The 17,014-nt window shown below is 41.2% G+C and overlaps 1 protein-coding gene across 5 annotated transcripts in view; it reads right to left on the bottom strand.

Annotated features, from left to right (window-relative positions):
- Positions 1–2,837: 2,837 nt before the first annotated feature.
- Positions 2,838–17,014, bottom strand: part of LOC139368705 (DNA (cytosine-5)-methyltransferase 3B-like) — a 62,452-nt gene continuing 48,275 nt past the window's right edge. For all 5 annotated transcript variants that reach the window (XM_071107970.1, XM_071107973.1, XM_071107969.1 and 2 more), the window contains exons 17-22: positions 11,516–11,606; positions 10,690–10,838; positions 10,388–10,473; positions 10,031–10,100; positions 6,335–6,453; positions 2,838–5,802 (exon numbers count right to left, since the gene is read on the bottom strand). In XM_071107970.1, the coding sequence (XP_070964071.1) occupies positions 5,661–5,802; positions 6,335–6,453; positions 10,031–10,100; positions 10,388–10,473; positions 10,690–10,838; positions 11,516–11,606 (657 nt within the window). In that variant the 3' untranslated portion in view covers positions 2,838–5,660. The remainder of the gene's footprint in view (positions 5,803–6,334; positions 6,454–10,030; positions 10,101–10,387; positions 10,474–10,689; positions 10,839–11,515; positions 11,607–17,014) is intronic.

Below are 17,014 nucleotides of genomic sequence, written 5' to 3'. Positions count from 1 at the left end.
GGTCTGGACTTTGACTTGGCCATTCTAACACCTGGATATGTTTATTTTTGAACCATTCTATTGTAGATTTTGCTTTATGTTTTGGATCATTGTCTTGTTGGAAGACAAATCTCCGTCCCAGTCTCAGGTCTTTTGCAGACTCCATCAGGTTTTCTTCCAGAATGGTCCTGTATTTGGCTCCATCCATCTTCCCATCAATTTTAACCATCTTCCCTGTCCCTGCTGAAGAAAAGCAGGCCCAAACCATGATGCTGCCACCACCATGTTTGACAGTGGGGATGGTATGTTCAGGGTGATGAGCTGTGTTGCTTTTACGCCAAAAAGTTCAATTTTGGTTTCATCTGACCAGAGCACCTTCTTCCACATGTTTGGTGTGTCTCCCAGGTGGCTTGTGGCAAACTTTAAACGACACTTTTTATGGATATCTTTAAGAAATGGCTTTCTTCTTGCCACTCTTCCATAAAGGCCAGATTTGTGCAATATACGACTGATTGTTGTCCTATGGACAGAGTCTCCCACCTCAGCTGTAGATCTCTGCAGTTCATCCAGAGTGATCATGGGCCTCTTGGCTGCATCTCTGATCAGTCTTCTCCTTGTATGAGCTGAAAGTTTAGAGGGACGGCCAGGTCTTGGTAGATTTGCAGTGGTCTGATACTCCATCCATTTCAATATTATCGCTTGCACAGTGCTCCTTGGGATGTTTAAAGCTTGGGAAATCTTTTTGTATACAAATCCGGCTTTAAACTTCTTCACAACAGTATCTCGGACCTGCCTGGTGTGTTCCTTGTTCTTCATGATGCTCTCTGCGCTTTTAACGGACCTCTGAGACTATCACAGTGCAGGTGCATTTATACGGAGACTTGATTACACACAGGTGGATTGTATTTATCATCATTAGTCATTTAGGTCAACATTGGATCATTCAGAGATCCTCACTGAACTTCTGGAGAGAGTTTGCTGCACTGAAAGTAAAGGGGCTGAATAATTTTGCACGCCCAATTTTTCAGTTTTTGATTTGTTAAAAAAGTTTGAAATATCCAAGAAATGTCGTTCCACTTCATGATTGTGTCCCACTTGTTGTTGATTCTTCACAAAGAAATACAGTTTTATATCTTTATGTTTGAAGCCTGAAATGTGGCAAAAGGTCGCAAAGTTCAAGGGGGCCGAATACTTTCGCAAGGCACTGTACCCACGTGCAGGCTCATCCTGACATGACCCTCCAGCATGGCAATGCCACCAGCCATACTGCTCGTTCTGTGTGTGATTTCCTGCAAGACAGGAATGTCAGTGTTTTGCCATGGCCAATGAAGAGCCTGGATCTCAATCCCATTGAGCACGTCTGGGACCTGTTGGATCGGAGGGTGAGGGCCAGGGCCATTCCCCCCCAGAAATGTCTGGAAACTTCCCCCCAGAAATGTCTGGAAATCCTTTCCACAGAGAACCCTCTGTGGAAAGGGTTCTACATGGAACCCAGAAGATTTCTACCTAGAACCAAAAGGGTTATACATGTACCTGGAATCAAAAAGGGATCTTCAAAGGGTTCCCTTATGGGGACAGTCAAATAACCATTTTAGGTTCTAGATAGCACCTTTTTTCATAACAATTACATAAATATTTATCAATATTTATCATTTATCAATCAAGAGCTCACCTCTTTGGTTGAAGGACTGAAGTAATTCCCGGCACTGTGTTGGCGTCAAATGGTATTTTATGTCCTCCGGCTGAACATATTCAAGGTCTTTAATATTCTCCACTCCAACATTTGCCCTCAGATGCACCGACAAAGATCTCACCATCTCGGTCTCCAACTCGGGCAGTTGGTGTTTAATTGCACCTTGAAGACCCTCCAACCTAACACTGGTTTAAGGAGAACACACTGAGTGATGCAGGGAAACAAAGAAACCTGACACTAAATTGGTAGTGGGTAATAATTACTCAGACTATCTTCATTAACACACACATAATTAATCAGAGAATCTGGTATAAAATGAACCCGGACATTGATCAGTGACACAGACTGATACACCCCAACAATAAAATGAACATGTGATTCTGTGACCAGTATCAGTGAGATCTTTCCAAATGTGTATCCATCATTTTCTCCCATTAGAACAAGGCCTTTAGTGTGTTTTTACTTTGTATACAATTTTGAACATCTACAGTGCTTTGCTTTGTGAACACTTTTGACTGTACAGCTCCCTGAATGGCGTTGTTATTAATAATTGCTCCTCAAATTAATTAATGACACCAACAACTTCAATACTACGTGGAAACAATTGGCAGCTGCATAAGTAAGATTGGAGTAACAGGTGGCTCCCAGACAAGTTTTCTGGCTCACTCCTTGAAGCAGGAGTGCTTGCTCTCAAACCTTGGTGTCCACAAACTAATGAGTCGCCCAAATTGCAGGATGAGGTCGTGGTAGTGCAACAAGTTGTGATGCTTTGGTGCAAGGGCATTCTACCCCACAAGCAAAACTGTAGTTCGCCACATTTCTATGTTTTTTTTGCATGAATAATGAATTCAGAGCCAAACATCTGTGGTGTGTGTGAGAGAGAAAGAGCGCTGTATCCCATTGTTGAAACCAAGACTGTTCTCAGGGCAGGTCTGCCGGTTTTGACTATTAAAGTTGCTTTTCTTAGCAGGTACTACTGTAAAGAAATAAACTAAGAGTCATTTTTACAGGCTTAAAATTAATAACAGTATTTTTCAGCATTTTACCCATATGCAGTGCAATCTACAGCATTAATGCTGTAAAACACATGTAAGGTATTTTACAGTGGATTCTACAGTGTTTTACTGTTGAAATTACAAGGAAAACCAACATAGTAAAGAACATAATTAAAGCCGTTTTTATTGAATAGAAAGAAGTAACATATATGAGTAAAAATAAATACTTTCTTGCTGCATTTCCAAACAGTACACAAGTACAAAAATAGGAGACAGATCTTTTAGAATAACTCCCTCTTCAAACAACACGTTTAGTTTAAAAACATCTGAATGCACAATGGAAGTACAGTATTATTGGAGAAAGTATTTTTCACCAAATATAAATCATATATATATATAAAAAGATGTTGCAAATCTAACATACAAAAAAGCCTATTAATTAATCATGCTCTAAAATGCTTGATAAAATAATACATCTCAAGCAAGCCTTCAGTAAGTATTCACACCTCTCGACTTTTTACACTTTTTGTCACTGGCCTACACACAATACCCCATAATGTCAATGCGGTATTATGTTTTTACAAATGAATTCAAATTGAAAAGCGGAAATCTCTTGAGTCATTAAGTATTGAAGCCCTTTTCTAAGGCAAGCCAAAATAAGTTCAGGAATAAACATGTGTTTAGAAAAGGGATATCCCTTTGAGCAGGGTGAAGTTATTAATTACACTTTGAAAGGTGTATCAATACACCCAGCCACTACAAACATACAGGCATTCTTCCTAACTCAGTTGCCGCAGAGGAAGGAAAACTGAGGATGGATCAACAACATCGTAGTTACTCCATAATACGAACCTAATTGACAGCATGAAACGAAGGAAGCCTGTACAGAATAAAAATATTCCAAAACATGCATCCTGTTTGCAACAAGGCACTAAAGTAACACTGCAAAAAATGTGGGCAAAGCAATACATTTTTGTCCTGAATACAAATCCAATACAACACATTACTGAGTACCACTCTCCATATTTCCAAGCATAGTGGTGACTGCATCATCTTATGGGTATGCTTGTAATCGTTAAGGACTGGGGAGTTTTTCAGGATAAAAAAATATAGAGCTCAGCACAGGCAAAATCTGGTTCAGTCTGCTCTCCACCTATGAGCAGGACAATAACCTAAAACACATGACCAAATGGCCGAGTTACAGTTTTGACTTAAATTTACTTGGAAAAATATGACAAGACCCTGAAAATGGTTGTCTTGCAATGATCAACAACCAATTTGACAGAGCTTGAAGAATTGTAAAAATAATGAGCAAATGTTGCACAATCTAGATGTGGAAAGCTCTTAGAGACTTACCCAGAAATACTCACAGCTGTAATCGCTGCCAAAGGTGCTTCTACAAAGTATTGACTCAGGGGTGTGAATAGTTATGTAAATGGTTTATTGCATTTTCAATAAATGTGCAAAAATGTCTAAAAACATGTTTTCCCTTTGTCTTTATGGGGTATTATGTGTAGAAAAAAATCTATTTCATCCGTTTAGAATTCAGGCTGTAACACAACAATATGTGGAATAAATCAAGGAGTATGAATACTTTCTGAAGGCACTGTATATATTGTGCTACTTCTTCAGCTCTTGTTGCAAGTAAGCAGAAGATCTGAGTATATAAAACAAAAAATGTTGAAAGTGTAGTCATAAAAAGAATAGAAAAAACATTTTGAATATTCAAAATCATAAGTATGACATTTATCAAAATGAAAAGGATACAGTGCTATTAATAAAGCATGTAAACATCTTATGTATTTTGGTATCTTAGTAAAAAATAACCTTTGAAGTAAAGCAAGTGCTGGTTATGACATATAGTCAGTGTTTTACTAAAGTAAGCTCTTTGAACAGACTGCTAAAAGGCACTATGAACGAGTGAGTAGTACTGAGTAGTACTCAGTAAAAAACAAATAACTGGCAGGTCTCCACTGGGAACATATGCTATGTAAAATCAGTAAAACAAATGTCCAGTATTTTAAAACTGCACAGCAAACTCTCCACATTTATTTACCAAAACAAAAAAGGGCTACAAAAGTAGCCAAAATGAGTAGCCAAAATGAGTGTATATTGTACTTCAATCTGAAGTCCAGAGCACTTTAACAATGGTGAAGGATATCTATGCACTATACTGGGGTTTATCAACCACTGAAATTTACAGATTTAAAAATATAAATTTAAGATGACATTAGGACAATGAAACTCCCAAAGTCCAATCAAATATTTTTTTAATCTTGTAAACATTTTCATATATACAGTATAAAAATGAAGTATACCATTTCTATAAAACATTCGTGACTTTTTGTACAGATAGCCAAGATGGGTTTTCAGATGTCCTGGATGATGAGGTAACTCTCACTTATATTTGGTGAAAGCAAAAACTAACTTCCAGTTCAAGAATATGGATACTTTAGAACAGTAGCACATGACAAATGTCAAAATGTCCAATATTGAGATGTCATTACGTCTTTGTATTGATTTCACAGTACATTTTTAAATGTATTTTGGCATGGCTGAGAACGGAGCGTTCTTTATTCTGTCTCTCAGCTCGATTGGACATTTTTGTATTGAATTGTTTCAAGTGTTACTTCACATTGGCATTTGGGAGAAGAACACGTACATTTCCCAATGTTGACATCATGAAAATGAAACAGAAATGTCTACTCATTGATAAAGAGATCTATATAAATTGTTATATAAAACTTTCTCTAGTTTTAGAAAATCAGTGTGGCATAAACATATGTCTGACTTTGTGATTACAACAAATCCACTCAAAGACAACATGAGGGGAAGTCATTTGTTAAAAAGTAAAAGCAGTGTATAAAACCTTAAAACCCTAAAATAACACTTTGGCTTTTGCCTACCAGGGGATAACAAGATTGTCTAACTTGACATTGGCACTTCTGATTGAAGCCAAGTTAGAACTACAGAGAGGTTGGTTAGGGAGGGCGCTATTCACATGCAAAGTAGTCCTTCAGAGGGGCAAACAGGTGTCTGATGACAGGTACGCTCCAGGACCTGCCCAGAAGCTTCTGCCTGGCACCGCGGCCCATGTTGGACACATCTGTGTAGTGGACCGGGAAGCCAAAGATCCTGGAGGGAACAGAGGATTAGTTTCCAAACGTGTGAGCGGCACAGTCTGAATATAATTGTGGGTCTTGGTCTCACCCAATGGTGTTTATAAAACCTGGATTGCTAATGCTATGTATTAGCCAATGAGAGGCTTGAAGCTACCGGTTGGGCATATTGGCACACCCTTTTAGGACCAGTCCTCCATAGGAATACATGGAATTCTACAGTATTTGAATTAAATGTTCTAAGGACAAAAATGTGTATTTAAGTTTTTGTTTGTTGCAGAGGTGACAGTAACATTAGTACTCTCTAAAATACATGAAGGAAAATGTTATTATCTTTATGTTTAGCTCACATAATATAATTTAAATGCATACATGAAGGTGTTTGTAATAAAATAAATGTGTCAAAATCGAAGGTAGACATTAATAAAAGCGTATTCTATAGTATCCAAAATCTTTTACAATTGAGGAGTACCAAGATGGCTGCGTGGTGGCTTCAATACAGCTCTTCCTGTTAGTCATCCAGGGTTTATACACATCATTGGTCTCACCTCTCCAGTTCGGTGCACCACAGAATGTCCTCTTTGCCATTCATCATGACGGGAAAGTGCTGGTCTTTGCCCTGCTTGATGGAGTTGGCGCGCGTGGTGATGGTGCGCACCTTTCCAAACTACAGGACAGAGAAAATACACACTCATATAAGATGATACCCAAAATGATTATTTTCAGATATAAATACGCCGCTGTATCAACAAAAAACAAAAATTACAGACAGAGGGGCAACAATTTCCAACTTTGTTCAACATTTGAAGCTGCACAAAGAATCGTGGCTAATATAGCCGACAGCTATATAATTTATAACTTTGCTAGTGTAGCATGTAGGCTAACGTAACGTTAAATCAATGACCCTCCACACAGTCAGTGCAGGAATGTGATCATTGCAACCAAGATTGAGCTACAACTGGCTAGGCAGTTGGTAGCCTAAATCCTGCCCGACTTTACTGCTGTTCCTAAAACCATTGACATACCTTAGCCTACTGTAACCACATACAGAGAGTATGTGTGGGTTAAGGTTGGGCAATTGTGTACAAGCCTACATCGCCTGATTGCGCCTCATAGCGATCCTCGATAGTCAATCGCTATTGAGGGGGGAGGGGGAGTATTCTGAGTATTCTTTGTTTTCTTTATATATTTTGGTTAGGTCAGGGTGTGACATGGGTGATGTATGTGTTTTTGTACTGTCTAGGTTTTTTTGTAGGTTCATGGGGTTGTTTACCATCTAGGTGTTTATGTATGTCTATGGTTGCCTAGATTGGTTCTCAATTAGAGGCAGCTGTCTCTGACTGGGAACCATATTTAGGCAGCCATCTTCTCTGGGTATTTCGTGGGTTATTGTCTATGTTATGCTGCATGTTAGCACAGTGTTTCGATAGCAGTCACGTTCGTCTTGTTAGTTTGTTTTAGTGTATTTCCTGTTTTTTCCGTCTTTCATTAAATCATGCATTCACACCACGCTGCGCTTTGGTCTCCTCAATACGACGATCGTGACAGGGGGGGGGGGGGGTCTTTCTCACGGTCTTTCTCCTGGCTACCCATATATTTCCATGGAAATATAAAGTTTATTTGGAAAGTAAGAAATATATATATTTTTTAAAAGCATTCATGATTTGCGTAAATGTAATATACTAACTATTACTAATATGAAAAGGTATTACATTTGGTGAAGAGACTTGTTTAGGACTCGAAACTCAGTTTAGGAGTTGAGACTTGTCGGTCTTGACTTGAGACTTGACTTGAGTGCTAAGACTTGAGACTTACTTGTGACTTGTAAAACAATGACTTGGTCCCACCTCTGGTTTCTTCACAGTCCCTGCTGTTCCATAAGGTGTATTTTTTATCATTTTTAAAAATCAAATTTGACTGCTTGCATGATTCTTGATGTGGAATAGAGTTCCATGTAGTCATGGCTCTATGTAGTACTGTGCATCTCCCATAGTCTGTTCTGGACCTTGGGACTATGACATTTGACCTTTACATTTTAGTCACTTAGCAGACACTCTTATCCAAAGCGATTTACAGTGCATTCATTTAAGATAGCTAGGTGAGATAACCACATATCACAGTTGTAGAAAGTACATTTTTCCTCAATAAAGTGCTAGTAGGAAAGGACAAGTGCTATTTAAAAAAAAAAAAAATTGGTGGGGGATATGATTAAGATATCTTATTTAAGATGTTCTTGACCGGAACTGTATATATTGAAGGAGACACAGAAGGACTGAGTGTGGTTTTATTCAAATCTGTACTGTACTGTAATAGAATATACAATATATATGTACAAAAGTATGTGGAAACCCCTTCAAATTAGTGGATTAGGCAATTTCAGCCACAGTCGTTGCTGACAGGTGTATAAAAATTAAGAAACACAGCCATGCAATCTCTATAGACAAACATTGGATGGCCTTACTGAAGAGGTCAGAGACTTTCAACGTAACACCGTCATAGGATGCCACTTTCCAACTAGTTAGTTCGCCAAATTTCTGCCCTACTAGAGCTGCCTCGGCCAACTGTAAGTGCTGTTATTGTGAAGTGGAACAGTCTAAGAGCAACAATGGCTCAGCCGCGAAGTCACACAAGTTTACAGAACAGAACCGGAAAGTGCTGAAGCGCGTAGCGTTTAAAAATCATCTGTCCTCGGTTGCAAAAATCACTACCAAGTCCCAAACTGCCTCTGGAAGCAACTTCAGCACCAGAATAGTTAGTAGGGAGCTTCGTGAAAAAGGTTTCTATGGCCGAGCAGCTGCACACAAGCCTAAGTTCACCATGTGCAATGCCAAGTGTCGGCTGGAGTGGTGTAAACTGTCAAGTTTGGTGGTGGAGGAATAATCGTCTAGGGCTGTTTTTCATGGTTTGGGCTAGGCCCCTTGGTTCCAATGAAGGGAAATCTTAACGCTACAACATATAATGACATTGTAGACGATTCTGTGCTTCCAACTTTGTGGCAACAGTTTTGGGAAGGCCCTTTCCTGTTTCAGCATGACAATGCCTCAGTGCATAAAGCGAGGTCCATACAGGAATGGTTTGTTGAGATTGGTGTTGAAGAACTTGACTGGCCTGCACAAAGCCGTGACCTCAATGAACCCTATCGAATGAATTGGAATGCTGAGTGCGAGCCAGGCCTAATCACCCAACATCAGTGCCCGACCTCACTAATGCTCTTGTGGCTGAATGGAAGCAAGTCCCTGCAGCAATGTTCCAACATCTAGTGGAAAGCTTTTCCAGAAGAGTAGATGCTGTTAGTGTAGCAAAGGAGGGACCAACTGCATATTATTGCCCATGATTTTGGAATGAGATGTTTGACGAGCAGGTGTCCACATACTTTTGATTATGTAGTGTGTGTTTTCTGTGGGATATTGTGAAATATACACTCAGTGGCCAGTTTATTGGCTACAAAATCCCATTCACAAAAATGGTTCATGTGGCCGTGGCTTGCTATATAAAGCAGGCAGACAGGCATCGAGACATTCAGTTACTGTTCGATTGAACGTTAGAATGGGCAAAACGAGTGACCAAAGCAACTTTGAGCGTGGTATGATCGTCTGTGCCAGGCGTGCCGGATCCAGTATCTCAGAAATGGCCGGCCTCCTGGGCTTTTCATGTACGACAGGAGTTACCGAGAATGGTGCGACAAACATACAGTCAGCGGGCAAAAAACGCTACTTGATGAAAGGTCGAAGGAGAATGGCAAGAATCGAGCAAGTTAAATGGCGGGCCGCAAACAGGCAAATAACGAACACACTGGGTTCCACTCCTATCAGCTAAAAAACCAGAAGAAGCGGCTCCAGTGGACATGCGATCACCAACACTGGACATTGAGGAGTGGAAAAACATTGCCTGGTCTGACGAATTCCGGTTCCTGTTGCGTCATGCTGATGGCAGTCAGGATTTGGCGTAAGCATGAGACCATGGCCCCATCCTTCCTGGTGTCAACGGTAGAGCCTGGTGGTGATGGTGTAATGTTGTGGGGAATGTTTTACTGGCACACGTTGGGCCCCTTAATACCAATTGAGCAACATGTCCATGCCCCAGAGAATTCAGGATGTTCTGGGGGCCAAGGGGGGTCCCATCCGGTACTAGATGGGGGTACCTTATAAACTGGCCACTGAGTGTATATTGTAATATACTGAAATAAAACCACTTGTTGATTTTTGTCCAGTTCCACTGAGTGAAGAAAAGGTAGATAGTGTTACCTTAGCCACACGGCCATGTTCCAGACAGTCCTGTAGCTCTAGCTTGTCCATCCCAGATGCACACCGAGGCCTGGCACATGAACAATGGTAATGTGATATGGAATACGAGATATCCATAAATGGCCATTTATTTTACGGTAATGTTTCCACTAGATTTCAATTGGTAACCATGTGTACTTTCTGGCATTTACTTTTTTTCAATACAATTGACAACTACCAAAGTAAAAGTAATTCATATGATATAACTGTGTAGTTACCAACCATGCAATTAGGTCATTTTTGTATTGTAAATTAAAAACAGGAATATGAAAGACTGTGTTATTATAGGAAAACAAGTAGACTGTGGGCATCACACACCTGTTCATCCCTGGTAGGTTGCCCCAGAAGTACCTAGCCCTGTGAGCCGCAGACACCTCAATGGCATCGATCATCACTGGATTGCACTGTCGGACACACACACACACATATATACATTTAACATACCACAGCTATCTATCATGGGTTACACATTTTCGCTCTTTACAACGCCTTTGTGTTATGTTGTGAGTCCACAACGACATATAAAGACTACAACAACTTTTAAAACACTCTAATGAAGTAATGCCAAAGACCTCTGAGATTGTCACTTGCATTGTATTGATATTGTGGATATAACAAACCTCGAGGAAACGAGAGATGTCCCTCTTGTCGTTGACGCCCATGGCGACCACATTCTCGAACATCCAGAAGAATGGGCGGTCCTCGCCCTCCTTGGGCTTGGCCTCACTCAGCAGGCGGTAGAACTCAAAGAACAACCTCCCTGTGCCCTCTGGACAGACAGACAGGAGAACACGTTAGGAGATTTTTAATACAGTCCAATGTTGACTGAATAACAATATATATCAATTGCAAATATCTCTTTGATTGCTGTACCTTTAATGTATATGGAAAACAAGGTATAAGTTTATACTATGCATATAAGAGGGAATGTATAGAAATTACATTTTATAAGAACTACTTCCCTGCCACTTCTGCCTGTAACACATGGAGTGTAATTGGAGTGAAGTGAAGCATGCTTCGTAACACATTAATTATTATTAAGTTTGATTAAGATTAATAGATTTATTTTGTGTGTGTGAATTTTTACCCCCTTTTCTCCCCAATTTCGTGGTATCCAATTGTTAGTAGTTACTATCTTGTCTCATCGCTACAACTCCCGTACGGGCTCGGGAGAGACGAAGGTCGAAAGCCATGCATCCTCCGATACACAACCCAACCAAGCTTCTTAACACAGCGTGCATCCAACCCGGAAGCCAGCCGCACCAATGTGTCAGAGGAAACACTGTGCACCTGGCGACCTGGTTAGTGTGCACTGCGCCCGGCCCGCCACAGGAGTCACTAGTGCGCGATGAGACAAGGATATCCCTACCAGCCAAACGATGCAGTGTCCTAGACCACTGCGCCGGCCGGGAGGCCCAATTAATATTTTTTTATGAAGTTTCTTACCGTACAGTCCCTTCCTGGCGGGGTTGACGATAGATAGGTCGTTACAGGGGCTTCCTCCTATCACCAGGTCAAATGGGCCCCACTCTTCTATCTGTGTGAGACAACAGCACCACCTACTGTCAGACTGAGTGTAACACAAGTCAATGCCCCAACATTTGTACCCATCTGTAGTCAGGGCCTTTTCTCATTCCCAATCCCCTCTACTCTATCCCTACATAGCGTCACCTCCCCCATCCATATTACCAAACAACCCCAACACAGGATAGTATATAACCCCCACTGGAATCTCCAATTACATTGAATGAACTACAGGACAAAATACAAACCCTTCAACTCAAAAAGGCCTGTGGTGTTGATGGATTTCTAAATGAAATGATCAAATATACAGACCACAAATTATAATTGGCTACACTAAAAACTTTAACATAATCCTCAGTTCTGGCATCTTCCCCAATATTTGGAACCAATGACTGATCACCCCCATCCATAAAGGTGGAGACATATTTGACCCCAATAACTACTACTATATGCGTCAACAGCAACCTTGGGAAAACCTTCTGCATTATTATTAACAGCAGGCACTTACTTTTCCTCTACTGAGCAAATGTCATATTGTCTTTTTACTAAATTAACATACGACAGACCACATATTCACCCTGCACACCCTTACTAACAAACAAACTAACAAACAAACAAAGCTTTGTTGATTTCATAAAAGCTTTTGACTCAATTTCACATGAGGGTCTGCTATACAAATTGATGGAAAGCGGTGTTGGAGGAAAAACATACAACATTATAAAATCCATGGATACAAACAACAAGTGTGTGTTAAAATTGACAAAAAACACACCTTTTTCTCCACAGGGCCATGAGGTGAGACAGGGAGACAGCTTGAGCCCCACCCTCTTCAACATATATATCAACAAATTGACGAGGGCACTAGAACAGTCTGTAGCACCCGACCTCACCCAAGTAGAATCTGAAGTCAAATGTCTTCTGATTATCTGGTACTTCTGTCCCCAATCAAGGAGGGCCTAAAGCAGCACTTAGATCTTCTCCACAGATTCTGTCAGACCTGGGCCCTGAGATTAAATGTGCCCAAAAAGTTCCACGAATACAAATTCCATCTAGACACCGTTGCTCAAGAGCACACACAATAACAGCACCCAGGGTAACTTCTGCAAAGCTGTGAACGATCTGAAAGAAAAGGCAAGAAGAGCCTTCTAAGCCATCAAATGGAACTTAAAATTCAACATCCCAACTAGGATCTGGCTAAAAATAAAAAAAACACCAACTAATGCATGCAGAGCAGAATTAGGACGATCCCCGCAATTGATCAAAATCCAGAAAAGAGCTGTTAAATTCTACAACCACCTAAAAGGAAATTATTCCCAAACCTCCATAAAAAAGCCATCACCTACAGAACCTAGAGAAGAGCAATCTGGTCCTAGGGCTCTGTTCACAAACACAAACAGACCCCACAGTGCCACAGGACAGCAACACAATTGAGAACAAATGAGAAAACAAAAAGATAATTACTCGACACCTTGGAAAGAATTAACAAAAAATAACAAGAGCAAACTGGAGTACACAGTGGCAGAATACCTGACCACTGTGACTGACCCAACATCAAGGAAAGCTTTGACTATGTACAGACTCAGTGAGTTTTGCCTTGCTATTGAGACAGGCAGTCGTAGGCAGACCTGATTCTCAAGAGTCGCTATGCGCACACTGCCCACAAAATGAGTTGGAAACTGAGCTTCACTTCCTAACCTCCTGCCAAATGTATCACCATATTAGTGACACATATGTCCCTCATATTACACAGACCCACAAAGAATTTCAAAACAAATCCAATTTTGATAAACTCCCATATCTATTAGGTGAAATACAAGTGTGCAATCACAGCAGCAAGATTTGTGACCTGTTGCCACAAGAGAAGGGAAACCTGTGAAGAACAAACATTATTGTAAATACAACCCAAATTTATGTTGATTTATTTTCCCTTTTGTACTTTAACTATTTTCACATTGTTACAACACTGTACATAGCCATAATATGTATGGCATTATAATGGCGCCGGAGAAGAAGGCAGACGTTTTACGTGTACCCAACCGATTGTGTTTTATTGCTCGTTTATTAGCATTTTTTGTAACTTATTTTTTTAACTTATTTTGTACATAATGTACATCACAGACTGGCAGAATCCTTTATTTCCTTTAACGTGTCTGACGAGCCCGACGCAAACGATATACTGCTTTCTCGGGAACAGGCCAAGATCCCCGTGATTTGCGTGAAGAGGCGGATAAAAAAGGCTGCCTTCTGAGAATTCTTAGGCGATCAAATAAAGCCCCACTTCCTTCCATTCTACTAGCAAACGTGCCATTTTTATTTATTTATTTCACCTTTATTTAACCAGGTAGGCAAGTTGAGAACAAGTTCTCATTTACAACTGCGACCTGGCCAAGATAAAGCAAAGCAGTTCGACACATACAACAACACAGAGTTACACATGGAGTAAAACAAACATACAGTCAATAATACAGTAGAAAAATAAGTCTATATACAATGTGAGCAAATGAGGTGAGATAAGGGGGGTAAAGGCAATAAATACGACATGGTGGCGAAGTAAATTCAATACATCAAGTAAAACACTGGAATGGTAGATTTGACAGTAGATGAGTGTGCAAAGTAGACAAACTGGGGTGCAAAGGAGCAAAATAAATAAATAAATACAGTAGGGGAAGAGGTAATTGTTTGGGCTATTTATAGATGGGCTATGTACAGGTGCAGTGATCTGTGAGCTGCTCTGACAGCTGGTGCTTAAAGCTAGTGAGGGAGATAAGTGTTTCCAGTTTCAGAGATTTTTGAAGTTCGTCCCAGTCATTGGCAGCAGAGAACTGGAAGGAGAGGCGGCCAAAGGAGGAATTGGCTTTGGGGGTGACAAGTGAGATATACCTGCTGGAACGCGTGCTACGGCAATCTTTGGAGAATAAAATCAATGACCTACGCGCAAGATTAAACTACCAACAGGACATTCAAAACTGTAATATCAGTTGTGGCTGAACGACGACACTATCAACATACAGCTGGCTGGTTATACGCTGTACCGGCAGGATAGAACAGCGGCGCCTGGAAAGACAAGGGGCAGTGGACAATGTATTTTTGTAAATAACAGCTGGTGCACGATATCTAATGAAGCCTCAAGCTATTGCATCTCATGATAAGCTGTGCACCACACTATCTACCTAGAGAGTTTTCATCTGTATTTGTCATAGCTGTTTACATACCACCACAGTCAGAGGCTGCCACTAAGACAGCATTGAATGAGCTGTATTTCTGCCATAAGCAAACAAGAAAACGCTCACCCAGAGGCGGCGCTCCTAGTAGCCGGGGACTTTATGCAGAGAAACTTAAATCTGTTTTTCCAAATTTCTATCAGCTGGTTAAGTGTGCAACCAGAGGGAAAAAAACTCTGGTCCACCTTAACTCCACGCACAGAGATGCATAAAAAGTTCTCCCTCGCCCTCCATTTGGCAAATCTGACCATAATTCTATCCTCCTGATTCCTGCTTACAAGCTTAAATTAAAGCAGGAAGCACCAGTGACTTGTGGTCAGATGAAGCAGATGCTAAGCTACAAGACTGTTTTGCTAACACAGACTGGAATGTGTTCCGGGATTCCTCCGATGGCATTGAGGAGTACACCACATCAGTCATTGGCTTCATCAATAAGTGCATCGATGACGTCGTCCCCACAGTGACCATACGTACATACCCCAAACAGAAGCCATGAATTACAGACAACATCCGCACTGAGCTTAAGGCTAGAGCTGCCGCTTTCAAGGAGCGGGACTCTAACCCGGAAGCTTATAAGAAATCATGCTATGCTTAGTCCTGCTTAGTCCTGTCAATACAGGACTAAGATCGAATCGTACTACACTGGCTCTGATGCTTGTCGGATGGGCTTGCCAACCATTACAGACTACAAAAGGGAAGCACAGCTGAGGCAAATAACACTGAAACATGCATGAGAGCACCAGCTGTTCCAGAAGACTGTGTGATCCCGCTCTCCACAGCCAATGTGAGTAAGGTCAACATTCACAAGGCTGCAGGGCCAGATAGATTACCAGGACGTGTACTGCGAGCATGCGCTTACCAACTGGCAAGTGTCTTCACTGACATTTTTAACCTCCCCCTGTCTAAGTCTGTAATACCAACATGTTTTAAGCAGACCACCATAGTGCCTGTGTCCAAGAACACTAAGGTAACCTGCCTAAATGACTACCGAACCGTAGCACTCACGTCTGTAGCCATGAAGTGCTTTAAAAGGCTGGTCATGGCTCACATCAACACCATAATACCAGAAACCCTAGACCCACTCCAATTTGCATACTGCCCCAGCAGACCCACACCACAGATGATGCAATCTCTATTGCACTCAACAATGCCCTTTCCCATCTGGACAAAAATAACACCTATTGGAGAATGCTATTCATTGACTACAGCTCAGCGTTCAACACCATAGTGCCCTCAAAGCTCATTAATAAGCTAAGGACCCTGGGACTAAACACCTCACTCTGCAACTGGATCCTGGAATTCCTGACGGGCCACCCCAGGTGGTAAGGGTAGGTAACAACACATGAAACTCAACACGGGAGCCATCCATGAAACTCAACACGGGAGCCCCTCAGGGGTGCTTGCTCAGTCCCCTCCTGTACTCCCTGTTCACTCATGACTGCACGGCCAGGCACGACTCCAACACCATCATTAAGTGGTAGGCCTGATCACCGACACATTGTTGTCTATGTAATGTAGTGTTTAATTCATTTGTCAGGTCAAGCCATCTCTGGTGACCATACACCCAGATTAGCTGCAGGGAATTAGAGTGGAGACCATAAAAACACAGACACTAGTAGGACAGAAATGTCTTACTATTAGTTAAATATTAATTGTTAACCTTTAATATCAAATAGATCAGGTAAATATGTAATTTGTCTACCACACGTCTTGGTCAGTGTTGATTTCGGCACATGTGACTAATATAATTTGATTTGACATTTGAAATGTCATGATTCCTTTGAAACATTTGTGAGTGTCATTTTTACAGTTAATTTCTGATTGTTAATTTGTTTACTATCTATTCCACTTGCTTTGGCAATCTAAACATTTTCCCCATGTCAATAAAGCTTGTTGAATTGAATAGAGAGAGAGAGAGAGAGAGAGAGAGTGAGTAGTAGTGCTACTGAGACTCTTACGCAACTTCGAGAGGGTGGTGGCCGTTGACTACCTACTGCCTAAGGGTTATGTGAGAGGGGTTGTAGGTTCCCAAAACAGCCAGGCCGACCCTCTTCGGGCCCAGACCCTCTTTGAGGAGTGCTCTGAATCTTTGACAAAGGGATGAATGAGTTCTGGGGGATTTACTCTGACAAGAGGCTGTGCTTTGTCCTCTAACCCAGATGACGTCAAGGACTCGCATGCAACCCGGCAGCGCGTCCCT

This window comes from Oncorhynchus clarkii, chromosome 16 (assembly GCF_045791955.1).
Source record: "Oncorhynchus clarkii lewisi isolate Uvic-CL-2024 chromosome 16, UVic_Ocla_1.0, whole genome shotgun sequence".
Taxonomy (NCBI): Eukaryota; Metazoa; Chordata; class Actinopteri; order Salmoniformes; family Salmonidae; genus Oncorhynchus; species Oncorhynchus clarkii.
Note: the sequence above shows the minus strand (reverse complement) of the source record. Positions and strands in the feature narration are given on the sequence as shown.